General features: G+C 39.1%; 3 protein-coding genes and 2 pseudogenes across 3 annotated transcripts in view; 4 read left to right on the plus strand and 1 right to left on the minus strand.

Moving 5' to 3' along the window:
• LOC115666275 (putative disease resistance protein At3g14460) overlaps window positions 1-26,926 on the plus strand; it is a 74,634-nt gene that overhangs the window by 3,086 nt on the left and 44,622 nt on the right. Inside the window, exon 4 of the mRNA XM_056318994.1 lies at window positions 305-408. The gene's annotated coding sequence lies outside the window, so the exon portion shown is untranslated. The remainder of the gene's footprint in view (window positions 1-304; window positions 409-26,926) is intronic.
• LOC130140273 (putative disease resistance RPP13-like protein 1) lies at window positions 3,335-7,392 on the plus strand. The gene is made up of 2 exons (XM_056319282.1): window positions 3,335-7,254; window positions 7,305-7,392. The coding sequence occupies exons 1-2, from the start codon at window positions 3,335-3,337 to the stop codon at window positions 7,390-7,392; spliced, it is 4,008 nt and encodes a 1,335-aa protein (XP_056175257.1).
• LOC115661963 (ABC transporter F family member 3-like) lies at window positions 7,249-9,906 on the plus strand (annotated as a pseudogene).
• LOC130140205 (FCS-Like Zinc finger 8-like) lies at window positions 18,862-22,834 on the minus strand (annotated as a pseudogene).
• LOC115667903 (pathogenesis-related protein 1-like) lies at window positions 24,683-25,257 on the plus strand. Its single transcript, XM_030589432.2, has one exon. It carries the CDS (start codon window positions 24,711-24,713, stop codon window positions 25,245-25,247), a length of 537 nt encoding a protein of 178 aa, XP_030445292.1. The 5' UTR covers window positions 24,683-24,710; the 3' UTR covers window positions 25,248-25,257.

Genomic DNA, 26,926 nt, shown 5'->3' on the forward strand with positions numbered 1-26,926 from the left:
TTCACTTTTGATTCACCTTCTAGACCAAAAAGTACATGATGTCTAGTAAAGTCTTGGTCTTCCTGAGTTTATGGTATATTTACATGAAGAAATATATATGATCGTGGAAACCACAAATATCTGGGATAATTTCTTAATATTACAAAACAGGCACTTGTGGATAGAAAGCATTCTCGAAAGTCTTGGTCTTCATTTCATGTCTTGGTAGGTGAAAAGTCTTGGTCTTCCTGGACTTTATAGTTTTCTCTCTCCATTATCTCATTATCACTTGGCTTCACCATATGCTTGTCCCCCTGCTCAACAGTGTTCTCTTGCTGCTCATCTGAACCTAGCGCTCGTGCTTGTTGGATTGCTCTCGTTGAATTAATCCTGTTCAACGGTCTCCTCCAGGAAGTCTACTCGGAATAGGTAAGAGACATCTATCTACTTGTTCTCTTTTCCCCTCAAACCGATGCAGCCAGAACTTCGCTCACTAAAGCATCTGGTAGAAATTCATTACACGAGAGCAACCACCCATCGTTTCTGAAATCTTTCAATTAATGGAGGGAAAAGCAATCTTTTGAGCAAAAGAAGAGGCAACAGCAGCAACAAAATTTTGGTTCTTAAACCGATTTCATGTCTATCTATAATCCCGATTGCAAGTTTAATAACAAAATTTTTGGGGAAGTTGATGTCAAATACTTGCTGTCTAGATTAAAGTTGCATGGCTTGATCATGGTGATTTGTTGATCTTAATTTGGCCTAGTTGTTTTGATGAGGTGATACATCTGCACGCTACTTGTTTGAGCCAAAACTGACCTCTATTTTATGATTTTTCATTATATATTAGGATAGAATTGCATTATATTCATATCAGGACAATTATATTAGAAAAATTAGAATTTTCGTGGACAAGCATTATCATGCACATCTAGGCCATTTGGAGTGGATTATTATTAATTGTCATATTTGCACGTTTCCTTTCATAAATCAAATGTTATAAATTGGAAAATCTGGGACAATCTTTATGCATGTTAACAACTTTAGATTGCATCTTCATTTAAAGAAAACAAAACAAAAATGTGATGTGGAACTCTCCGCAAGTCACGAAGTATTATCGCCCCATTCCTGCATTTTTTTTCTTTATCAGTTTTTTGCTGTTTATATTTTTTAGTTTTTCTTTTTTCTCTTTGTTCGAGCCAAAATTGTCCTCTAATTTATGATTTTTCATTACATATTAGGATAGAATTGCATTATATTCGTATCAAGACAATTATATTTAGATTCTCCACTCTTGTTGATTTTTATAACTTTCGATATTTAAAACATGATTGATAAAAGTATCCGAAATTGTATGGGCTAATTTTATGATAACAATTCGTAGCACCATACGAGTCTTAAGGGCTCTTCTTTTGGAATGGAAAACGGGCGAATATTTTTATTTGAATCAAGCAACAAGATATGATTTTATCAATCGTGTGTAGCTTTTAGGCCTTTAACAATTGGCGGATGGGGGGTCATCGTCCTCGGAGGGGTCAAGTCCTTAATGCTATGCTTGATGGGACATGGTGACAAAAAAGTCTAAGGCAAGGTCCTACCAATTCAATCATTTTGTTTTAGCATTGAAGGGACCGATCTTTGGTCACTGGAACGTGATCCAATAATTGTTTTCAACCACCACCACCACCATCATCATTATCAAACTCACACCTAGAGACTCCACTTTCATTCAATTCCCGTCTTGCATGCACGTTGATTGTCGCCAATCACCAACATCTTTGATCTGCTATTCTAGTCGTAGCTCCATTGATATTATTATTCGTCGTTGCAAGCGGTGGCCACGCATTGCCGTAGCTGAATTCACACGCATAGACTGTGAACCGCCGAATCCAGTGCTTGTCCCCCTGCTCAATAGTATTCTCCTCCTGTTCATCCGAACTTAGCGCTCGTGCTTGCTGGATTGCTGTTGTTGATTTGTCCAGATCGCTAGTCATATTTTGTCATTCAAATTGGGCATGATAGAGCCGTTATTCAGCCCGAGATAGGCCCATCGCCCATCACAGTTCACGTGCTGCCGTGGTCAAGCCGGAGTCCTCACCTCATTGCTGCGTTCCCACCACTGCCTTGCCGTGATCATCGCTAAGTGGCGTCGTGAGTCGTCACAACAAGCTGCCTACTCGTTGATCTAAACCCGTTTTCCGGTCAACTCCAGGAAATCTACTCGAAATAGGTAAGAGACATCTATCTACTTGCTCCCTTTTTCCCTCAAAACTGATGCAGCAAGGGAGGTTGATGTCAAGTACTTGCTGGCCAGATTAAAGTTGTGGCTTGATTGCATAATTCATGGTGATTTGTTGATCTTAATTTGGCCTAGTTGTTTTAATGAGGTGATACATCTACACGCGTACTTGTTCGAGCCAAAATTGACCTCTAATTTATGATTTTCATTACATATTAAGATAGAATTGCATTATATTCGTATCAGGACAATTATATTAGAAAAATTAGAATTTTCGTGGACAAGCATTATCATGCACATCTAGGCCATTTGGAGTGGATTATTATTAATTGTCATATTTGCACGTTTCCTTTCATAAATCAAATGTTATAAATTGGAAAATCTGGGACAATCTTTATGCATGTTAACAACTTTAGATTGCATCTTCATTTAAAGAAAACAAAACAAAAATGTGATGTGGAACTCTCCGCAAGTCACGAAGTATTATCGCCCCATTCCTGCATTTTTTTTCTTTATCATTTTTTTGCTGTTTATCTTTTTTAGTTTATCTTTTTGCTCTTTTTTCATTTATTAAACTTAAATTTCGAAAGATCAATGAAAATCTAGACATAATTCCGACAGACAAGTACAATAGAGATTAATGAATGAAAAATCACAACATGGTTAAAAATGACAAAAGTTGGACAAAAATTAGTTGATTTTGAGCAAGAGAACAATAATCAATGCTAATTGTCAGATAATAATCAGTCTCCATAAGTCTTGTCTTCCTGGATTTTATTAAAGTTTCTTTCCCATCAGCTCTTTGTCAATTTTGCTTCACTTTCACGACAAAAAAGTTCATCATACCCAGTAAGGTCTTGATTTTCTTGAGTTTATGGTTTATTTACATGAGCAGATATATGATTGTGGAAACTAAGAATATCTGGGATAATCTCTAAATATTACGAAACAAGCACTTGTGGATAGAAAGCATCCTCGAAAGTCTTGATCTTCGTTTCCTCTCTTTGGTAGGTGAAAGTCTTGGTCTACCTCGACTTCATAGTTTTCTCTCTATTAGGTCATTATCGCTTTGATTCACCATAACCTTTGTTGTTGTCTACAGTGACTGATTCACCCATGGCCATTGTAGAGATTGTTTTGGGTTCCGTCTTGGCTTCCTTCTTTCAAGTCCTATTCGACAAATTAGCTTCTTTGGGATTGAGCAATGCGCAAAGGGAAGGAGCACCGCCCTTCTCTGGAATCAGCACCGACCTGCTCAATAATTGGAGGAAGACGCTAGATACAATCAATGCAGTGCTGGATGATGCAGAGGACAGGCAACTGAGCAGTAATTGTCTAGTGAAGCAGTGGTTGGACGATGTTAGGGACTTGGCCTATGACATGGAAGACTTGCTCGATGTGCTCGCGCTCCAAGCCACTCAGGTTAAGTCGGGGGCAAAATCCAGCACAAGCAGAGGTCGGATAAATTGGAAGTTCTCTTGCTTTGGCCAAGATAAATCCTCCAGATCGAATCTAAACCCGTGCTTGCTCGTGTCTGAAACCGAGGTCCAGGAGATCAATGGCAGGTTGGAAGAGATTGTCATCAGGAAGGATCGTTTAAGCTTGAGAGAGAATGTTGTGGGCAAATCTGACTACGCCAACCAAAGGCTCCCTAGCACTTCTCTGGCGGAGACTCAGTTTTTTGGCAGGGAGAAGGAAGAAGCACAGATACTCGAACGATTGGTCAGTGAGGTCGAAAATTCTGATGCCACGCTGAGCATAGTCCCCATAGTTGGGATGGGTGGTGTTGGAAAGACGGCATTAGCTCAATGGCTGTATAATGATGCTAGAGTGAAAAGTTATTTCGAGACGAGAGCATGGGTTTGTGTGTCGGATGTTTTTGATGTTTTTGACATAACAAAGACTATTTTGCGGCCGATAACCGGGTTGTCCTGCGAGGGCGAAGATCTTAACGGGCTTCAAGTTAAGTTGAAGGACAGTTTATCCGGGAAGAAGTTTCTTGTGGTTTTAGACGATGTATGGAATGAGAACTACGGAAAATGGACTGACTTCTTAAAGCCATTTGAAGCGGGGGCCAAGGGAAGCAAGATCATTGTCACGACTCGCAACCTTCCCGTTGTTTCCATAAGAGGAGCTTCACCGTATCATTTGGAGCAGCTGTCCCTTGATAATTGTACAAGCTTATTAGCCTTTCATGCTCTTGGAGCAACAAATTTTGAAAGCCACCCAGATCTTGAAAGAATAGGCAAGGAATTAGCTAAAAAATGTAAAGGCTTACCTTTGGTAGCGAAGATGTTGGGCGGTGTCCTATGTAACGAAAGGAATCCGGATAAATGGGAAGCTATCTTAAATAACAGAATATGGGATCTTCCAAAGGGAAAAAAAGATGAGGTACTCCCAGTTTTGAAATTGAGCTATGTCCATCTTCCTTCTTATTTGAAGAGATGTTTTGCTTATTGTGCGGTATTTCCCAAGGATTATGAAATTGAGAGGGATGAGTTGGTACTCTTATGGATAGCAGAGGGCTTTTTAGATGGACAAAAGGCAAATGAGGATATCTTGAGACTGGGACAAGATCACTTCGATGAGTTAGTATCGAGATCATTTCTTCAACAATCAAGGGTCGATGCATCTAAGTTTTCAATGCATGATCTTCTGAATGATCTAGCAAAGTCAATTGCGGGTGGGACATGCTATAGATCAGGGGACTCTCAGCTGGCAGGTAATGAAGACGATGCATCTCTAGAGAAAGCTCGTTATGCATCATTCATGACAACATGGCATGTTACATCAAAATGCCTGGGAGCATATCACGGAATGAAGGTACTAAGAAGTTTAATTCTAGTACGTGTTGGATATAGTGGGGGCTCTTTCTCTATTTCCAGCAAGGTGCTACATGACTTGCTAACAAACTTAAAGTACTTGAGGGTGTTCTCGTTATGTCATTGTTACATCACAGAGGTACCGCATTGTGTCGGTGATTTAAAACATCTTCGATATCTCAATTTCTCGTACACTGATATCAAATGGCTACCCGAGTCAATTAGCACCTTGTGCAAATTACAAGCTTTGATATTGAGAGGTTGTCGAAAGCTTTCTATGTTGCCTTCAGGTATCACAAAATTGGTCAGCTTACAGTTTCTTGACATTAGAGATACAGAAAGTCTAAAAGAGATGCCATTGGGTATCGGTAATTTGAAGAATCTTACTATCTTGTCCAAGTTTGTGGTGGGAATAGAGAAAGGGTCACAGTTAAAAGAGTTAAAGAAGTTGCCACATCTTCAAGGAGAATTGCTCATATCAGAATTGCAAAAGGTGGAAGAAGTGAGAGACGCGGTTGATGCTAATTTGTCAGGAAAGCAAGGCCTTAGCAACTTAGCCTTGCATTGGGGTGAAGATTTTGGAAATTTGCGGGATGATAAGCGTGAAGCGCAGGTGCTTCACTTTCTCCAACCTCACACTAATCTTGAAAATCTCACTATCTCGTACTATGGTGGTGCAAAACTCCCATCCTGGTTAGATAGTCCATCATATTCTAAGATAGTGTCTTTGTACTTGCGGGACTGTCCTAATGTCACGTCGCTGCCCCTACTTGGACAACTACCTTCACTTAAGGAATTATCTCTTAAAGGTCTACATGCAGTAAGAATGATAGGCTCTGAATTTTACGGTGGTAAAAGGCCTTTCTCGACCTTAACAACTTTGAAGTTTGAAGAGATGTTGGCATGGAAGGATTGGGGTCGTTATGCCGGGGACCCAAAGGAAGAATTCCCATTCTCCTGTCTTCAGCATCTTGTTGTCCGGCGCTGTCCTTCGTTGGTCGGGACATTGCCTTGTCAACTTGATCTTCTCATAAAACTTGAAATTCATTCATGCCCGCATTTGAATAACTCAACCGGCATGGTTCGTCTTCCATCTCTCCGCGAGTTATACCTTGAGGATTGTAATAAGGAGATCTTAACGTGCTTGGTCAGCCTAACTTCTTTAACCGTTCTCAGAGTTGAAAATCTTGCAGATCTCGTTTGCTTTAATCATGTGTTTATGAGCGGTTGGGTCAAGCTAAAGGAGCTTGAAATAACAAGCTGTGACAAGCTAACACACTTGTGGCAAGATGAAAATGAAACACGAAATCTTATTTGCCTCCAGAAATTAGCCATCCAAAGATGTGCTCAATTCACGTCTCTTGTGGCAGGAGAAAAAGAGATAGAGCTGCCTTCCAACCTTGAAAGCATGGAATTAAGGAATTGCATGAGTTTAGAAAAGCTTCCGAGCAAGATGCAGGCCCTCAAAAATTTGGTTATTGAGAAGTGTCCAAAAGTCAAGGGATTTATCATTGCTCCCGATGACCCCACCAGTAATAACTCGATGCCTCAACTTGCTGCTCTAAAGACACTTCAAATTAGTGATTGTGAGGGAGTGGAGTTACTGGAAGAGATCGCCATGGAATCGTTGAAATATTTAACTATTGACGACTGTAAGAAACTAAGAAGCCTACCACAGTGCCTTCGCACGACCTCCCATCTCACTCATTTGACCATAGGTAATTGTCTAGCATTGGAGATAGAAGACTTCCCTCCCCTTCCCATCACTCTGTCGTGGCTTATACTTCGAAATTGTCCGAAGATAAAGTCTCTACCAAATCAGTGGCATCATCTTACATCCCTCACGTTAATATCTATTTCTTGCCAAAATATCAAACGCTTGCCCGAAGGAGGTTTTCCACCCAATTTGCTGCACCTTCTAATTATAAGGTGCGAGAACCTGGAGCAGCCAATGAGAGAATGGGGCTTACCCTTTCTCACATCCCTCGAGGGACTTGGAATTGACGGAAGGAGCATGGGAGGGGAGGGAGAGAAGGTGCGGTTTCCTTCGGAGGAGAACGAGGAGGAGGAGGATGCGTGGAGTCTTCTCTTCCCTTCCTCTCTAACCGAACTTTGGATTAGAGAGATGAAGAACGTGGAAAGACTGTCGAGCGGTCTTCGCAACCATCTCTCCTCTCTCCAAGATTTACGGATCCGAGATTGCCCCAAGTTGAGGTACTTGCCAGAGGATGGCCTCCCTCCCTCCCTCCAACATTTTTGTATAGGACGATGCGAGATTCTGAAAGATCGATGCTCAAACCTCGGTGGCGACTATTGGCCCCTCATCCAAGACATCCCGAGCATTGTCATTGATGGCGATCAGATCCAGTGAATTGATTCGGCCATGTACAGTGAGTTTTCTGGGGTTCGGGTGAGTTTTATGGTTTTTGGAGGCATCGATTTCCATTTCTGCTTCCTCGATTCGATGCTTAATACAAATTGATACTTTCCAGTGGAGATGTTTCCCATAAATTTCCAAAAAACCAGCCATTGAAGGTCAAAGACGGACATTCGGGTGGGTTTTCTCGTTGGGTTGGATCTTCCTCTTGCTATATTGATGACCTATCTTCAACTCCGCTTGATGCCCAAACAAATTGTGAATGAAAAATGTACTATGCCTTGCACGAGAGTCACGGAGAATCATAGCGTTCTGCAATCATATTCCTCTGCATTTTCAGCGTTCGTTGTTTGTTCTCTTCACAACATCTTTTTCTTGTGCCCTAGCTCATTCACTCTAGTTGTTTTGCAGGTACCATTGTAATCTGCATTGGCAAAATCTATTGGAAGGATCATTTGCGAACATTGTTGAGGTAGGGCTAATGCTGTCGATGTTTTTGTGTCATTTTTTTTGCAATTTATCCCAAAAGAAAGAGAAGAAACAATGAAATTTATTTGGTGCACTGATATGTTCTAAGTTTTCTTCTAGTGAATATAATCTTTTTCAAAATCTAAAAAAATGATCAGTTATGTGGAAGCTGTGATGTGATTGTGAAGAAAGGGGATGCAGTATTTTTTTTTTTTTATGGTTTTCTTTAGAATCGAGAACCTTCTTTTTGTTGATGATGATCCTTCGTAGTATTAAGCAGTCGATCTGGGATAATATTCTGAGGCAGCTCGTGGCTCCAAGCTTTCAATACAACTCCTATTCATGACAGCATTGATATTCCACAAATCACCTTCCGTTTGGGTCTTGATCTCTGGTGGTTTAGGAACTATTGCTTACAGCTTGCTAGAAATATTCAGCCATTATACTTAATGCTTGTTTGGTTGAGATTGTAATTATATGCTGCCTGCCTCTGGGTTTGCATTTGCGTTTACTCCACTGCGGAAAATGAATCCGTCATACATTGTGTCATTTTATCTGAAAATACCTTCTTATGTGGCATTCTTCCTGTAGGGAGTTCAGGAAGAAAAGCTTCGATCTCACTTGGGTTACTTTGGTGTAACTGGAAATCGTGCACTTCAACTAATGTATACCCTGTCTGGTACATCTCCTCCCTCTTGCTACTGTTGCATATGTAAATTTTTTGTTGCAGCAATTTTCGTATGAAATTTAGAAGCTCTAGTAGAGGTTAGTCAATTTGTAATCTGAATTGTAGTTCACTGTGTACTACTCCGAGGCTATTTGGATTTTATTGCAGATATAACATGGTGCTTTGACCATATAAATAGGTGGTCAGAAAAGCAGAGCTGCATTTGCCAAGATAACTTTCGAGAAACCTTACATAGTTTTGCTTGATGAGCCATCCAATCTTCTGGTAAGTTTACTCATTTTTTTCCATCTTATGACTTCAATTACCTTTTCAGTTAGCTTATTATTTTTCTTGCACTAATTGAACTTATCGGAATCTGCTTTTACATTGAAATTTTAGGAGAACCAATCAGTGATTACAGCTACAGAGGGCCTCTGTCATCACATATATAACTTATAATGGAACATAAACCAATCTAATTATTCCAACTTGGAAAATATTCGGAATAGAACAGTTATGCCAGCCTGATCAGTTTTTTCCTATTAGAGTAATCATTATACCAAATAGTTCTGATATCTATGCCTATAGGCAATATTGGGCTATGCACATAGTTAATGTGGTTGTGGACCTACTTTTGTTTATAAATTTGGTCTTCAAGTTCTACTTTAATGACCAATGACTGCTAAAGTATTATCTTTGCAAATTGTTTGTTTCTTGTCTAAGGATGAGTGACTGTGATTTTGCATTTTTGCCTATCCTCAACCGTAGGATTTGGATGCGGCGGAGGCACTCATTCAAGGTCCGGTCTTGCTCCAAGCAGGAATTCTGATGGTGAGATTGATTTTCTTGTCAAAATACTTCAATTTGACCAATGATGGATCATTTTCACGGATAACAGCCCTCTTTTCGCCTTGATTTGCAGGTTAGTCACGATGAGCATCTAATAGCTGGAAGCTCAGATGAGGTCTGGGTGGTTTCTCAAGGCAAGGTGGCGCCTTTCCACAGGAATTTCCGGGACTATAGGAAGGTGCTTCAGTTTTCCTTGAATAAGGTGAATCTAGTTATTGACATCGAGAGAGAGTGGTTCAATGGGTTCACATTACCTTACAAAACAGAAAATGAGGCTCAGCTACATAGAGAAAGCGAAAAAGGACGAAGAGAGGATTGTTGCTGATATACAGGACGAACTCACAGTCACACTGGCCCTCGTTTATCATATATACTTGATAAGGGCTTGTGGAAGGATGAGTCTAAGTTTTTGACATTGAGCATGCAGTATCATTTGCAATAGCTTAAGAACTGAGTTAGGATTGCAGTCCTGGTATAATTTATGATTCTTTGCACATTTTGTCCTGGCAATAGGTCCATTGTTGTGCCCCTGGAAGTTTGATACTCTATCGTTGCGGAAGTCGGCTTTCTCATGCACAGTAAAATGATTAATCATTTGCGAAAGAACCATTTTGGCACAGTAAATTATTTTGTAAGACAATCTATTTTTTGAGAAAGCTGTATGAATATATTTTCCCTATTTTCATTCTTTGGCACTGTTCGGGAGATTTAATTATGAAAATATTATCACAGTCAACAAAACTCTATATTCAACTCTAAGTACAGAATTGCTTTTACTAACTATAATGTAGGCCTTGCCTAGCCAAAAAGTACTATAATGAAATTCTGTATAAATGCCTGGATTTGTTAGATAATATCCTTTTAACATGCTCAGGTCAATAATCAAAATAAGAAGCTTTCTTTCTTCCAACTGCTATGGTGCAGATGAACGAACGCTACTGAAAACAGAGGTTTTGAATATGCGAATGTGACAGCTAGATTTTGATAAGCCCTGCTGGTCAAAACCCATTCACAAACTGGTTGCCTAATCAAAGATTAAAGTTCATCTTTCTTTTATTCAAATACCTACTCCATCTCTTGACAACATTTTTAGCAGACCTACATATTATATTTCCTGTGCAGGAGGCGGAAGGGAGGGAGGATCGATAGCCGTGGCTTCCCTCTGGATGTTGCTTTGAAGATTTGCGTCTGCAATGAGATATTCTTATTCCGAGAAAGTCGTCACTTAGCACCACTCATGACCAATTCATTGAAGTAGGCAAACCCCATCACAATTACCCCATCAAGGTGCCAAAGGTCCAGAACCATTGTGACGCAACGAGATGCATGCACTACCATCGCAAATGGTTTCGATCTCGTGACCTCACATGTTAAAGATATATATTGAGTTTGAGCAGATGAAGGAAATTTTATCCAAAGAGGAAACTTGCTACTATGGCTTCATGATATACAACATTGAGGAATACTGTTGCATGAATTCTATTATTGGACACTTCTGTTACATGATAAAATTATTGCTTGCTTCATGAGGTTTATGCCATAACAATCATCTTCATGTTGGGGCGCAAAACTGTTCTCCACTTCATCGTCAGTCCCTGCTTGAGACATTGTCTCACGACCTACTTTTAGCAGAGACTTTTCATCTGGAGCGGCTGCAAGTTGAGCTTGATGTTGACTTTTGTTGAGGAAAAATTGAGTTTGTTCTGGTAGTCTGCAACTTTGACCGAGTAGGATTTGCAGCGAACCATAACGCTTCTTCATTTGCAAATTTAATTTTTCAATTGTCTTTTAACAGTAGAGCATGTCATGGTCTACTGAACAGTATCTAACACGTGAACAATCGTCTTCATCTCTTAAAAGTACCTAACACGTGAAGATGAAGAGGTTCTTGAACTTTTCGGGAGGAAGTAATTGTATCCATTTGAAACATCTGGAGGTAAATTATGAGAACCTGGACCAAATTAGATTAAACCAGTCTTTGAACCAAATAGGACTCGTTTTTTGAAAATTTTCATCAGAGAAGAAAAAACATGAATGATAAAAAAAAATTGTTGATGTAAAAAGTTATACCATGCTTGCATATAATCATAGTAACTATATGATTGAGGCTAAAATGAATTCATAAAAAGTTATGGTTCTAAGAGGATGATCTGTAATATAATGAAAATCCGGAGGGATGTGACCCTGCATTATTTCACGACTGAGTTTTGAAACGTTCGTCTTCTAGGATTTTGTTCGATTGGAGAAAAATATTTTAATAGAAAATTGTCATTTTCATTTTTCACTATTTCGAGTGGTAAAAAATGCTTGTCAAAGGAAATCACTTCGGTCAATCAGAAAATCAAATTAAAAAAATTAATTTAAAAAGTCGAAGTACGAAAATAGTATGGACATAAGAGTCTAAGACAAACTATTTTAAGCAACAAAAAAAATGAAAAAACGGAGTCCCTCTAGTTTGCTGTTACAAGAAGTTGCCACCAGATATAGTAGTGATTTCTTGATTTACCTAATGTCAGTTCATTTATTTCTTACGATGGACCTATTCGATTTAGTTGAATGTTTGGTATTTAGTTTGTTTCCCCCTTTTCTTGATTAGTAATGGATCAGTTGTTGCTCCATTTAGTTTTTTCTTTTGGTCTTACTTACCCAGCCGGTTGCCTTATCTTGGTGTAAGATGATTGTGGTTCAGAGGTTCAATCCAATCGAGCTCCTGCAAATTCCGATTGCATGCTGTCGATTCTCGAGGTGGCACGATTTCTTATCGTTAAATTTTTGGTTGGTGATATCACTTGTTCATCGATTGTGTCACGGCTAGAGATTTGAATCGTTCACGAGGGTTTTGAACAAATGACTATGACATTTCCACGAACAAGTAGGCGAACCTCGAGGATTCTAACTCCTAGGATTTTCTCGAATATTCTAGAATAATCCTGAGAGCGGATGATACTGTAATTGTACCCTCCCGTAATAAATTGAGGTAGTTGGTAGTTTGGGAGATACGATCTTCACCATAAGATTGGAGAGAGATCTACAGATATGGTCAGTCCCGTACTTGTATATAAAGGGGTCTCCTTCCCTCATCTGTACAACTCATTCTCACAAGAATAATATAATCCAGTGCTTCTCTAGCGAGTGAGCGAGGGAAATAATCAAGAGACAAGTCCTCATTTTAGCCATTAGGCGGCCTATTTCAGAGAAATTTGGTTAGGATCATCCAGTTCAGTTGATGAGTGGATGTAAAGATGATTGATGCCAGCTTGACATCGTCTGCCTAACTAGCCAAGTCCCTCTTTTTGAGTTGTTGAATCGATTTCAAGAGGTTGGCTGGATTTGTTATTTCAATACCCGTTTCTTTTTTGGTTCGATATTGCTCAACCAAATCTGTTTCATGAACAAAAATTAGCATTTGCAGACTGACTTGGGAATTGGTTTTGGCCCCTCTCTCGACTTCATCGATTTGAAGTTCCTTTCTTTTCGAACTTGCTGGTCACGCGCTTTATCATTAGTAAACATAGGAAGCACGATGGAGATAATTAAATGCTGCAACACGATATCTTTGAAGGATTTTCGGTTTCTTAGCTATATGACTTTGTGTTTCGTCTATTTACCGACTAAGACGGTTCTTAAATTTTGACCGTGTTTTCTTCCAGAAGATTATTAGCATGATGTGCACATACTTGAGACAAAGGTATAAGCTGGTTATTTTTCTATTGAGTGGCATTTGATCTTTCTTGCATAATGAGGAGAGAAAAATCTTACCACAGATTGCTCTTGCACTGACGGGCGAGCAATTTGTTTTATGAGATTGATCATATGGAGATGGCTAGACTCGTAGTTATATGTATTGGCAGTAGTTGCTATAATTAGCCCGACAGGTGTTCGTTAAAATTTTCCAGAGAAATTTGAATTGAATAGCTTACTGGATAATCATTTTTTTGTGAATAATAAATATGTCTCTACTTTTGTACAAGGTGCAGATGTGAGATTTAAACTTGATTGGAGCTCATGGAAGGATGAGTCTAAGTTTTTGACATCGAGTATAAATAAATAAAGTAAAAAAAAAATAAAGATGAAATGCAAGCAGTGCTAAAAAATAAAGGAACAGATCAAAGGTAAGAAGCTTATTCTACAGTCTGAGCTCACATTAGGCCACAAATAGAACCAATGCTTTTGATAACTTAAAAGCCTAGTTATTCTTTCCACTTAAGTGAAAACCATGAGTGCAGCCGGAAAGCAATGTTTCAATCAAGCAGCAGTGCAAATTACACCAGACATTAGAGGGAGACTTCATCTCGAATTGAAAATAGAATACAAGAATAACCTCAAATATGAGTATAGATAATAAAATGTGAAGGTGCTGAATCTTTCACTTAATTATCTGGGTTAGAACATTTAGGTCACATACAGCTTTTGCATCTTCATTGCTATCTCCTTCCTCTAGCCTTTGCAAAGCTGCTCAAAGAGCTTGCACCTCACATTTTCCGCGGGAAAATCGGACATCCTTCCGCTTTATAGGTTTTGCTTTAAGCAATGCTCGCTAAAAATGAGGGTGGCCTGTGAATTACGATTATTTGCCAATACCAAGCTAAGTGAATGAGTGCAGGAAGGAATGCTTTCACAAGTGGTGGAAAGATACCCTGTTCAATACTCACCTAGATGGACAACCAGTCAATCTCGATTCCCAGCACTAAGAAAATGGAAAAAGGAGCTCCTACGCTTTTGCCATCTTTGAGGGTTAATTCACGAAGGGAGATCCGATGAAAGAAAATTTTCCCGGTCTTTTTTTAAAATGGCACTATTGAAATGGACGGCTACGAAGGACAAAGGCATTTTAGCCCAAAATCCCGACTCAAATGATTTGAATTAGGATATCCTAATGTCACACAATAAAAAGTGCAGTTGGCGACTCCTGTCTGCACTTTCCCTTTCTGGTCCTATTGAACCAAAAACTTCATACCTCTTATGTTGGTTAAGGTCGAGCTACTTCCTTCTCTCTAACTCGACTCTAGTAAAGTAACATATTCGTTCTATCGCTTTTTAACTTTATCTACTCGCTATGTAGCTCATAAATAATCGTAATTCACAGGCCACCATCATTTTTAACGAGCATTGCTAAAACAAAACCTAGAAAGCACAAGGATGTCTGATTTTCCCTCGAAAAATGTGAGTTGCAGGCTCTTCGAGCAGCTTTGCAGAGGCTAGAGGAAGGAACAGCAATGAAGATGCAAAAGCTCTGTGACCCAAATGTTCTAACCCAGATAGACTAAATGCACCTCCATTTAGTCGTACATTGGATCCATGCATCCTCTCTCTCTCTATTTTCTTGATCTTCCATCATAATTTCCTTCAGGCCAATTTGCTCCCCCACATCAGTTTATGCTTGAATTTGCTTCACTTACATGACTATTCTGAGCACAACATGTCCACTACTGCATTTCCAAGTATCGCGCCTTTTGAAAGCCAACTCTTGCTCGGAGTGAAATGACGAAGAGACTTGCCACCCTGCGAATAATTTAGTTGATCAAAACTCAAAACTAATCTAATTACTGTCCAATTGCTCTATGTCTCTTCAGATAACAATCATGAAGTAATTGGATCATTGTTCTGTTCATATGTGGCAACGATTGAGTTCCACGAGACTACGTCTTTTATTACCACACGCTCAAATAGGCATCTCCTAAGTTGCTGAACTTGGCATGCATGTTTGTTTGTTAGAGAACATTATCTGCAAACAAATCTAAGTTTCTGCCCATGCTTAATGATGTATAGATGAATTATGGTTCCAATCAAATACCGCATCAAACTAAGCGAAAATAACGAGGAGATTACAGACAGTCACGGAATCCATCTTTACTTCCCACGTAACTCATAGCAGACAAATTTCAGCGACATCTCCCATTCTAACACCCAGAAATCATTGCATTCCATGAGCACTACCTAAGTAATCATGTTAAACATGCGTGCGTATCTTCAGAACAATGGAAACTCTCCCCTCCCTGTTTATTTCCTACAAGCTTCACTGACATCAAAAGCTAATCACGATAAAACTTAAACCAGAAAAACGTACCTAACGGATCGCAGGGCATAGATTAGTTTGCCTTCGCCTTTTTCTTTTTTCTGGACGTGGTGGCCGAGCTTTGAGGTGGCTGTCAATGGAAACTCGATGGTAGCCGTCGATGGTCGGAGATGGCGAACAACGAAGGCGGTCATGCGTGTATGAATGATGAAGCTTCGATCGGCTTTGCTTCCATCGAGGTAGAGATCAGAGATCAGAGAGAGAATTAGTGGAGAGCTTCGTGAAAGAGAGAGCAAAGAGAGTTTCTCATGGAGAGAGTTTGTTTCGCTTCCTTATGCCCCCATCCTGTTTTGCTGTTGCGAGCCCAAAACAGATTCTGTTGAGAGTTCAAAACGGATTCCGTTTCGAGCGTGTGACTCAGCCTTCAAAAATCCATCAAGCATTAAAAGCCTTATCGCAAAAGTACAATCGAGTCCTAAAACTTTTTAAAAATGCAATTGAGTCCTAAAATTTTTCAAGTGCAATCAATGGAAGGATTTGATTGGACCAATTTGAAAAGTTTTAGGATTTATTTGTGCTTTTTGAAAGTTTTAGAAATTGATTGCATTTTTTAAAAGTTTTAGGACTCAAATGCAGTTTTGTGACAAGTTTAAAGACTGGATTACATTTTTTTGAAAGTTTTAAAACTCAATTATCCTTAAAACTTCTAGGGCACTTTACATCTGCATCGATCATCTTGAGAGAGCAAGAGATAGAGAGAGAGAGAGAGGGGTGGGGGCCTGAGCTTGTTTGATGGGCCGAGGGTGGTCTGCAGTTATGAGTTTATGGGCTTGATTTTTTGGGCTTATTTATGTGATGGGTTCTTTCATATCCAGTGGACCATTTCTGATGTTGGTGGATTTGGGCCGGACTGCTATGAGGATAGCTTTCGTGGGCTGCGTAAACCAGACTAAGACCAAATTAAGCCCTCTTTTTATTTGTTGATTTGTTCATTACTTATTTATTTGTTTTTGTCATTATCTTGTTATTCTCTATCTTTTGTACCTTTTATAATGATGAAAGTTCGAATTGTTGACTAAAATTCAGGTGTCAACAAATACCGGCTCCATCTCTTGACAACATTCAAAGCAATGTTTGTTATGAGATGCTTTTTATCCCGAGAAGGTCGTCATTCAGCAACACCCACGACCCATTCTTTGGAAGTAGGCAACTCCCGTCATTGTTTAACTCCACGAGGGTGCCAAAGGCCTAGAACCAATTGCACATAACGAGATACATGCACTACCATCATAAATGATTTCGATCTCGTGACCTCACTTTTGTAGAATATCAGCCCGTACCAATAAATCACAATCACCAGTGATTAGGTTTCTCCCTCATTTGTGGCTTAACATGATCATAACATTTATTCAGCGGGAAAAAAAAACATCGAAAGGGTCACTAATTTCTAAGAGTAGGAAAGTGAAGTATCTCGATGCTTGTCTTGTTTGTTCACTTTTGGTTGCTGTTGGGTGGGTATGCATGTAATTTTGTTCGTCTGATAACTCTTATAGTTATTTATTATGCATGAAAGATAATTTTTATTCAGGAGTAATTGATCGTTCCTTTCCAGATTCTTTAGTTTTCTAATGTTTTTTTTTGGGGGTCGGATTTAGTTTTCTCATGTTAATCTCATGCCATATGTTATTCTTCAAGTTGATAATTCTCCCATACAATTGACAACGTGATTCAAATTGTACAGATTAATGATGATGGCGATGAGCAAAGCCATGGAATTAAAGGTAAAATTTGGAGCTTTTACTTTGTTTTTCAATACATTTTTTTTATATTTGTGATTGAATCATTTTGGAGTTGGTTATTACTTATAGCAAGAAATTCTCAACTTGCTTCTATATGAAAAGAAAAACATACCAAAACATACCAACTTTCTCACGTTCAGTATGATTGAAAAGGAAGAAATATAGATTGTCCGTTGAAAATTAATCTCTTCAATTGATTTGCTTCTCAAAGTTTATTTTATGTCATCACACCATAACTTTCACAATATGCATCAAATTGCCCAAAACCTTTTGGGATAGTGTCTTTTTCTATTAGAATGTTGTATGGTATAATATATGGATCACAAGGAAGATAGAACTTGATCTGAACAAGGTATTATTAGTTCATATATTTCCTCAAAGCAATTGGATAAGAAAAATAATGTTTTCACTTTTTTTGGGAAAGTAAATCTGGGCAACAGCCTGAAATGACACAACTAATCTTCAAGATACTGAAATACCAACTAGATCACATGTAATCTTTCATTAAGCACCCCTTCATCCACTTCCTTTAATATCTACCAATACTTTTAACACATAATAATCTTCCTTCATTCACGTGCATAGTGCATGCTTAGCCTCTAGCGTATAATTATGAACTAATTTGAATAGTGATTATGTTAATTTAGAGTTGATATTTTCAAGTTAGTGAGTTAATGATCTCACAAGATTGGTATGGTTTGTTGGGACGTTGGGGGATTTCCAACTCAAGAATTGAAGGTCATTCATTCGAATCCCATCAACTGCTTTTTAATGGCTCTAGATAAGGGCCACATGCATAGATCAAAGGTCTGTATTAAACTAGTTCATAGGGCTTGCAAGATGTCCATGGGTCTCTAAGCATATGGATTTCCATACTTGTGTCATAAATTATTCAAAAAAAAAGAGAAGAAGTAAGAATGTGATGATCTATATTTGCCTAATGCTACAATCATTAGTACACCTTACTCCCCATTTTTTTCCTTAAATGATAATCACCAAATTTTGTGATTGAATATACTTTTCTTTTCACTTTGTCTAAACATGCAAAAGAGAACTCAAATCGTTTTCTTCCCCAGCTTCAAACTAATCGTCGAGCTTGTAGGGCAGCTCTACTATGACAATCGACTGGGTCAGATTCAAGCAGCATTTTGAAATTGAATAATACTTTGTTGCAGAATATGAATAATTCGAAGAATGTACAGCATCACAATCTGGTGCGGGACTTGAAACATATTTTACCAAATGGTGGGGTTTTCAATACGGGAGTACCTGAGAAAATTGAAAAGAAATAGCCCCTCAAGATTCCAACCATATAATAATACTAATAATACAATAAACAATCATTCCTGCATCAATGAGCTATCATCAAGATCATCCAACTTGCATTAGACTAATAGTAAATTGATGAAGGCGACAAAAACTTGTCAAAGTGGGGTATGATCAGGAGGATCACAGCCTCACAGGCAAGGAAAAAGAACTGCAAGATTCTGCGTCAAATGGTGTAATCTGTCCTTATGTGCCCAGAAGATGATTTGCAGCAATAAATTATTCTGGGGGAAGATAATGGGGAAAATTTCAGTCACCCTATCATCATTATGAGCACCACTATGCAAACAAGAAAAGCTTTTTGGACCAAAGCACCAGATTAGCAATCTCCTAAATCATCACTTCATTGAAATCAATTGTACAAGAAAAATTATGAGTAGAGAAAAATGGGAAATGAAAGCAAAAAAGATTGCTAAGAGAAGCAGCAGTAGCAGAAACAGCCACGAAGGCTAGAATATCAAGCTTCAACCCATTCAATACAATAGAAAGTTCAGTCTATCTCTCTCTCTCTCTGCCTCTAAAGATTTATGTTAAGAATGATTAATCTATCCTTGTGAAGCTGGTTTCTTCTAGGCTCTGTTTTGAAGCAAGGTGATTATCACTCAATATCAAGAAAAGCCATATTCATCTGGTTCTGATTTTCCCATCCCCTCTTCCAAGAGAATCTCCTGGTACCGGCACTCTCCACTACAGAAAGCTTTCTCTCCCCTGAAAATGGTGAAAATGCAAATCTCTATGAGCTAAAAGATTCGGAGATAAATGGTGCAAACAAATTGATGTGCCTTTTTTTGGTTCATCGAATCACTCTATACAAATAATTGTGACCAGAATGAGGTACCAGAGCAAAGTGATATGAAATCCTAGGTATTGAGTAAACCACCTTATGATAATAAAAAAATACAATAAAATAGAGCTAGAATCACAACATGAACTTGTATCTATTGATCCATCTTCCTACCAGAGGTGAATCTAATAGAACTGCAGTGATCGAAGTTGCAATTGAAAGTCTCAGCTTCTTCTTGTATGACAGGATTAGGGAAAATTCAAATTCATGTGGCAGGAAACTTTATTTTCTTATTAAAAAGGTTTCAGAATCACAAGAATTTTCAATTGTAGAAGGAAGCTACATGAAGTAAACTTGGTTACCATATTTGGAAAGGGATTCTCAGTTGCACGTGCTCTCTTTCCACATTCATCGCAAAAGTGTCCAAAAAGTGCTCAAATTCAATAGATCACACTCAAAAATCACTCAAAATGATGCCCCAACAAAATTGCAGAACTTGAAAGTTTGAACTAACCTGTACATATAAATGTCACTTCCCTGCCCAAGATTCTTCTTGCAGGTGCAACAGAAGCTAAGAAAACTCTGTGACAAAGAACCACTACTCTGCTCATCACTCAAAAATCCATTCTCCTTCAAATCAGAGGCAACCCCAAAAACACCACAGCAGCTCTCGACAATGCAATCGTCGAATATATGCGTTGTCTTCGGGTTCGGGCCATGGGAGATCACGCAAGTGTAGTCCTCCGAGAGCTCCATCTCACTGGCACTCAAAATCTGGGGCGAGCCGGGCACACCCAGGCCACGCGAATTGGAGGATGACCCGGAACGGGATTTCGTATCTGGGGACCGCGAAATGCGCGGTGATGCAAAACCAAGCTGGGAATTCCTCGATTTGATCCCAAAATTGGGTGGAGACCTTGGGCTCGCCGACTCGGGGTTGGGAGGGACAGAGAATGGCAGGGAAGGGACTTGGATCTTGAGCTTCGATCCGAAGATGACGACAGGCCGGGTCTCGGGTTTAGGTTGCTTCGGGTCAAAGCTCTCGTCTTTCAGAGCATCAACAATGCCTAGGCCAATTCCTACTGATTCTATCTTCTTCTTTTCCCAGTAAGAGCGCTTGTGCTCTGTGTCTGTGTTTCTGGGTGAAGAAGACGAAGTGCTGGTGTTATCAGACCAGAAGTAGTTTCTGATGGTCGAGAATGAGAATGGTTTGGTGTCAAGAACTGAAGTGGGACTAATCGCAGTGTCGGTTTCAGAGAACCCTTCACAGTGAAGCTAGTGAATAGCCTTGGCAAGCTGAAAAAAGATGATCCGGTGACTTTCTTGTAATTATTTCCGGGAGATGGTAAAGAGAAAGAACTAAGTTCCGCCATTAAAAAAGCTTCTCTCTGAGAAAAATCTGCTCTCTCTATGCATACGGCCCCAACAACAGCTCAATCTGCAAAGAAGAAACACCAAGAAACAAAGACCCTCACATAATTATAAATGAAAAAGAAGGATTGAAAAAAGATATTTGGAGAGAGAGAGAGAGGGAGAGACCTGAAAAGATTTGTAGACTTCAGGCAAGAACAGCCGTGAATTCAAATGGGCACAAGCAGGATCGCCTTTATGCTCCACCAAATTGCAGAAAGTTCGTGGCTTTTTTTTCTTTTTGAAGCTAAGGGTGCGAATGGTAACCATTCTGCTCCAGAAATCAAATTCTTGCCAGAAATTGATTTCTGGAATTCTTGCCAGAAATTAATTTCTGGAGGAGAAATCTGTTTGGTAAAACATGACTAATTCTGCTCCAGAAATTGATTTTTGGAACAGAAATATATTTTGATTTGTTGATTTTTTTTGCACCTAAAAAAATTTAAATTTTACTCAAAGTGGGTGGCCACATGTATTATAAGCCATTCTGTAAAGTTTTGAAATTTTTGATTTTTTTTAATTTTTTTTTGGCACCTAAAAAATTTTAAATTTCACTCAAAGTGGTGGTACACAGGTATTCTAAGCCCATTTTGTGAAGTTTTGAATTTTTTTATTTTTTTTTTTTTATTTTTTTTAAGCACCTCAAAAATTTAAATTTTACTCAAAGTGGTGGCTACAGATATTCTAAGCCATTCTGTGAAGTTTTGAAATTTTTTATTTTTTTTTATTTTTTGGGCACCTCAAAAAATTTAAATTTCACTCAAAGTGGGTGGCCACATGTATTTTAAGCCATTTTGTGAAATTTTGAAAATTTTTATTTTTTTATTATTTTTCTTTTTTTTGGGCACCTCAAAAAATTTAAATTTCACTCAAAGTAGGTGGCCACAGGTATTTTAAGCCATTTTGTGAAGTTTTGAAATTTTTTATTTTTTTTGGGCACCTCAAAAAATTTAAATTTCACTCAAAGTGGATGGCCACAGGTATTCTAAGCTATTATGTGAAGTTTTGAAGTTTTTGATTTTTTTATTTTTTTGGGCACCTCGAAAAATTTAAATTTCACTCAAAATGGGTGGCCACGGGTATTCTAAGCCATTCTATGAAGTTTTGAAATTTTTTTATTTTTTTGGGCATATGAAAAAATTTAAATTTCACTCAAAGTGGGTGGCCACAAGTATTCTAAGCCATTCTGTGAAGTTTTGAAATTTTTGATTTTTTGATTTTTTTTGCACCTAAAAAAATTTAAATTTCACTCAAAGTGGATGGCCACAGGTATTCTAAATCATTCTGTAAAATTTTTTATTTTATATTTTTTGATTTTTTTTGGCACCTCAAAAAATTTAAATTTTACTCAAAGTGAGTGGCCACAGATATTCAAAGCCATTTTGTAAAATTTTGAAGTTTTTGATTTTTTTTTTTTATTTTTTTGGGCACCTAAAAAAATTTAAATTCCACTGAAAGTGGGTAACCGCAAGTATTCTAAGCCATTCTGTGAAATTTTGAAATTTTTGATTTTTTGATTTTTTTTGGCACCTCAAAATATTTAAATTTCACTCAAAGTGGATGGCCGTATTCTAAGCCATTTTGTGAAATTTTGAAATTTTTGATTTTTTCATTTTTTGAAATTGTTTATTTCTTGTAAAAAAGGAAATTTGGGCTAGAATGCATTCTGGAAGAGAGAAGCTACAAAAAGTAGCTTCTCTTTTTTGGGCCAAAACTCATTCTGGAAGCAAAAATTCATTCTAGAGCAAAAAAAAGAATGAAGTTTTACCAAACGCTTTTTTATTCCAGAATGCAAAAATTGCTCCAGAATGCATTCCAAAATTTTTTTAACAAACGCATTTCTGTTTCGGAATGCATTCTGGAGCAGAATTTCTGCTCCAGAATGGATTCCATAAGCACCGTAAGTGTCAGAGAATGAAGGACGAGAGGGGGGATATCAATAGTACAGTCAAAGAGGCCATGCTTTGAGCACCAGAGAATCAAGAAAATTACGCAAGGAAGAGCCCGTGAAGTTGAAGTTCCTCTCTCTCTCTCTCTCTGCTAGATTTCTCATACCTCCATCTCCAGAAACAGAGCAAACCCAAGAGAAACGGAAGCTCATAGGAGAAGGGATGTAGCGAGAATCGAAACACAACGATCACGTAGAAATCAGAGAAAATAGACGATGCACGAATTTACCCAGGTTCACCTTCGATTAGGGCTATGTCCTGCAAAGAGATTTCACTATATTTTCGGTTTACAGCCACTCAACTCGTTACAATGATCAGAAAAACGAGCAAAGTATATATGTGCCCCAAACGGGCCCAAAACCTAAAACTATACGAAATCTCTTAATCTCGCACCATACGGGCCACTCAAACCCGTTGAGGTTTCGGGCGCCGCCTCGCCCGCTCACCGGCGAGCGGCGGCGGCCGTCCGTCGACCGGCAGCAGAACCCCCCGTCGGGCGCGCGCCTCGAACCCCGCCCGCTGACCGGCACGGATTGGTTCCGTGTCGGGGCGCGCCCCCGAACCCCCACATTCCGCACGCAGGGGTCACATGTCGTCGGATAACACTTCAGTTTCCCTAAGCTCACGTGGGCGTACCCGGTGTGAGAAACAAGGGTCCCCGAAGTATTCGCCAACTCCAACAATAGGCTCAACTTTTTCCCCGGTTTTCTCGCTCTATCTCTTCCCCCCAAATGTTCTAGCCCAGACCAAGCGAGGGCATCGCAACCCTCGTCGACCAACAGGCGAGGGTGTCCATCACCTACTCGGGCAAAAATCTACTTTCTCTAGCTGAAGCAACCACCACCATTGACCTACTCATCTGCACGGTCGGGCTCCGACTCTCTCTCTCTCTCCTTTTCCATTTATGTCTGTATAATCCGGGTGCAAGATCAATTGCCTACTTTTCCCGGCGATCTTTGGATGCTCTTTCCTCTTTTGGCCGACGAGGGGCGCGTCACCCTTGGTTGGATCTGGGCAAGGGCTCAACGCCCTCACTTGTGGCTGGCGAGGACCATGACGCTCTCGGCCAGCCGCCTGTGGCTAGCGAGGATAGCGGCGCCCTCGCCCAGCCGCCTATGGCTGGCGATGGTCAACCGACGACCTCACCGGCCAAAGGTTTATAAAAAACAAAGAAAAGAAAAGAAAAGGAAAGGAAAGGAAAAGGAAAAGGAAAGAAAGGAAAAATAAAAAAATAATAATAAAAAAATTCGGAAAAAAATATTAAAGTATTAATAAAAATTGTTCATATCAGTATCAGTCATACTACGTAGGACAGCCGGTATCCACGTCAGCATTTTCCAATTAAAATTGACCGGATAGACTCAATTAGTTAAACGTGAAAATATTTAGGTATCAATTGACGAAGTTGAAAGGTTTATGACTGAATTGAAAAAATTACCAACTATTGCTTTGTCAAAGCATATAATATCTTCGGAAGTTATGGTGAAATTTCTAATTATAACCAAAAATAAACATCATACTCATGTATTCGATATTTTTTAAACTCGCTTTCGTGCAAACATTAGATAGAAAAATCGAGAATGCATCAACTTGACTGCCTGAGCTTGACGCTTCGTCCTTTATTGCTTGACTCATGATAGACTTGGACTCGAAACCAATTTCGTGGAAAGGCCAAACGATACAATCAAGAGTAGAGATTTACCCAAGACGACATATGTAAAGGATTTTCGTGGAAAGAGAGAAGAGTTTCAAGATAAATTACCTTCTAACGTGTCTAATGAATATCTATAGCAAAAAACTAACGTTTTACAGAGAATGAAAATAATCACATGAAGGTGACATTCAGTCATCAATCAATTTGACGGGCAACTCTCCGGTCATCGTGGCCTAGTTTGAACATTTGACTTTTCCATGCACAGATTTTTCCTCATGATCATCCTATAAATAACCCTTTAGCTTTTGCTCATCTCTTCATCAATCAACTATGATCCATCCTTTGTCAAATTTCTTTTGGTCTCTCACAATATGAGTTCCTGTGTGACAGTCCCCCTATGTCTTACTTTCCTCATCGCGCTAAGCATAGTGCCGATCCCTTTGTCCATCGCCCAGGACTTGCCCCAAGACTATGTCGCGGCCCAAAATGCGGCCCGCTTTCAGGTCAGTGTGGGCCCGATTGCGTGGGACGAGGGCGTGGCTGGCTATGCCAGGGATTACGCCAACAAGCATGCCAACGACTGCACGCGACTCGTTCATTCAGGCGGACCCTATGGGGAGAACCTTGCATGGGCTTCCCCCAATCTTACTGGCACAGGAGCGGTGAACATGTGGGTCGGGGAAAAGCCCGACTATGACTACAATTCCAACTCATGCGCACCGGGAAAGGTCTGTGGGCATTACACTCAGGTGGTGTGGGGCAACTCGGTTAGGCTCGGATGCGCAAAGATCCAATGTGCGACGGGCGGTGCTTTGGTCACTTGTAACTACGATCCTCCCGGGAACTATGTAGGCCAGAAGCCTTATGTAATTACAATAATAAGTTGTATGTCGAATGATGAACTATAATGTCAAAATAATGCCCCATTCTATGAGGCAAGAGCTTTGGATTCACCTAAATTAAATAGTGTACTATGATTTGCATTTAGATTATGAAACATTTAGATTATGAAACAACCGATATGTTGTTTTCACTTTCTGCAAGAGAGACGAGGACGATTCCTCATATTAAAAAATTAATTACACTGACTTTTTTTTTTTATGATAACAGCGTAATAAGTCTGATCTTTCATTTGGGGAATAAGAAAAAAGAGCTCAAGTCCAAGCTCGTTCGATCTGTTAAAAAGCTTGAAACAATAATTTTTTTATTCATTTCATTAGCAACTCTTGATTCTAACATTCATCAGTAGAACTGTGCATGCATGTTAAAAAAGCAATAATCATTGACTTCGTCCTTCGTATGTTAACATTATATTCAATCTATTTCAATAAAATTGTTTAATTGAAAATAATTGATAAGATCGCTTCTTTTTTTGTCGGTATATGTAGATAAAAAAATCTTGATAAATTTATTTTCTTAATTTCTATTTTATTTAGGGCCAAAGTTGAGACATTACGACCTAGCTCTAGTCACCGGTGAGCCACGTTCATCCACAAACAGGCCAATTGTGATTATTTGACTGATGTTGCTGGTCGAGGTATAAGTAAATTCCAAATATTTACTTCCTATTTCTAAGAGAAAATTATTCTCTTTACACTAGAAGTTTTGATTTCTTTTGTAACAGGTTACAATATCCGCGCTTTGCATATGCATACCCGAATGTAAATGTTTTATCTGCATATGTTGGTATTTTTACATGCTATTTTTATCCATGTTAACATATAAACTTCATCACTTAAGATCTCGAGAATGCTGGCACTTATGTTATTTCTATGAATGTGTTGGACCTATATCAAAGCATGAGTACTTAAAAAGCACTTAAAAAGCAATTCTCCATGAAAACGAGCTTGAATCAAGCTAGAACTGCTGATTCTTCCCTAAATTCGTGTACTAACTCTCCATACCCCTTTATTCTTCAATTTCCTCGTACTAGACGCATCAACATGCTGCATATAAATGACAAAGTTTAGCTTCATACTAGATGATATTCGATGATGCAAACCACATAACCAATCCCATTGATACACCTGGGTGGGCGCACTTGAAGGGGTGGCTCCCATCGGTTCGAAAGGTGATTCCCACTATTTACCATTTTGCTCTTATAAGGATCAAGAAGTGGCTCCCACGATATAAAAATTCGTCTCATGTGACACTTAGTTTTAGGGGAGAGCAAAAAAGACTGGATTGACCCAGATCAAATGGCCGGAATTTTCAAGTCCGTATAGGCACAGGCCAAGATTTCGAGTTCCCCCTTAGTGATACTCAAAGTACTTTGGTAAAGTCATAAATAAGTTAAAAAATAAAAATGTAAAAAAAAGTGATATTTGAGGTCAAAAATCTAATAATTGATCTTTTTTTTTATGAAGATAAAATTCGGGCTCATCCTGAACCGGCCTGGACCTCTATTTCGGCCTCTATCGAGCCTGCAAATTCCATGGACTTGTGGATGCTCCCGTAGTTGACGGGGTATCGAAGGACTTGTCTCTTCTTTTTTTTCTTTTTGGTTGGGTTATCGTCGTCTGCTTACACGGCGCATTCGATGGAACGTTGGGTCTTCGTCTCCGTTGACTTCCCAATCCTCACGTAA

This window comes from Syzygium oleosum, unplaced genomic scaffold, assembly GCF_021117445.2.
Source record: "Syzygium oleosum isolate NSW1041296 unplaced genomic scaffold, Sole_v2.1 Sole_v2.17, whole genome shotgun sequence".
Classification (NCBI taxonomy): Eukaryota; Viridiplantae; Streptophyta; class Magnoliopsida; order Myrtales; family Myrtaceae; genus Syzygium; species Syzygium oleosum.

Bases quoted from the DNA above. Each gene is read 5' to 3' on its own strand.
- LOC130140273 (XM_056319282.1), top strand. From the start codon at position 3,335: ATGGCCATTGTAGAGATTGTTTTGGGTTCCGTCTTGGCTTCCTTCTTT. The intron at 7,255-7,304 runs GTACTTGCCAGA...ATTTTTGTATAG, and splicing joins CGAGATTGCCCCAAGTTGAG to GACGATGCGAGATTCTGAAA.
- LOC115667903 (XM_030589432.2), top strand. From the start codon at position 24,711: ATGAGTTCCTGTGTGACAGTCCCCCTATGTCTTACTTTCCTCATCGCG.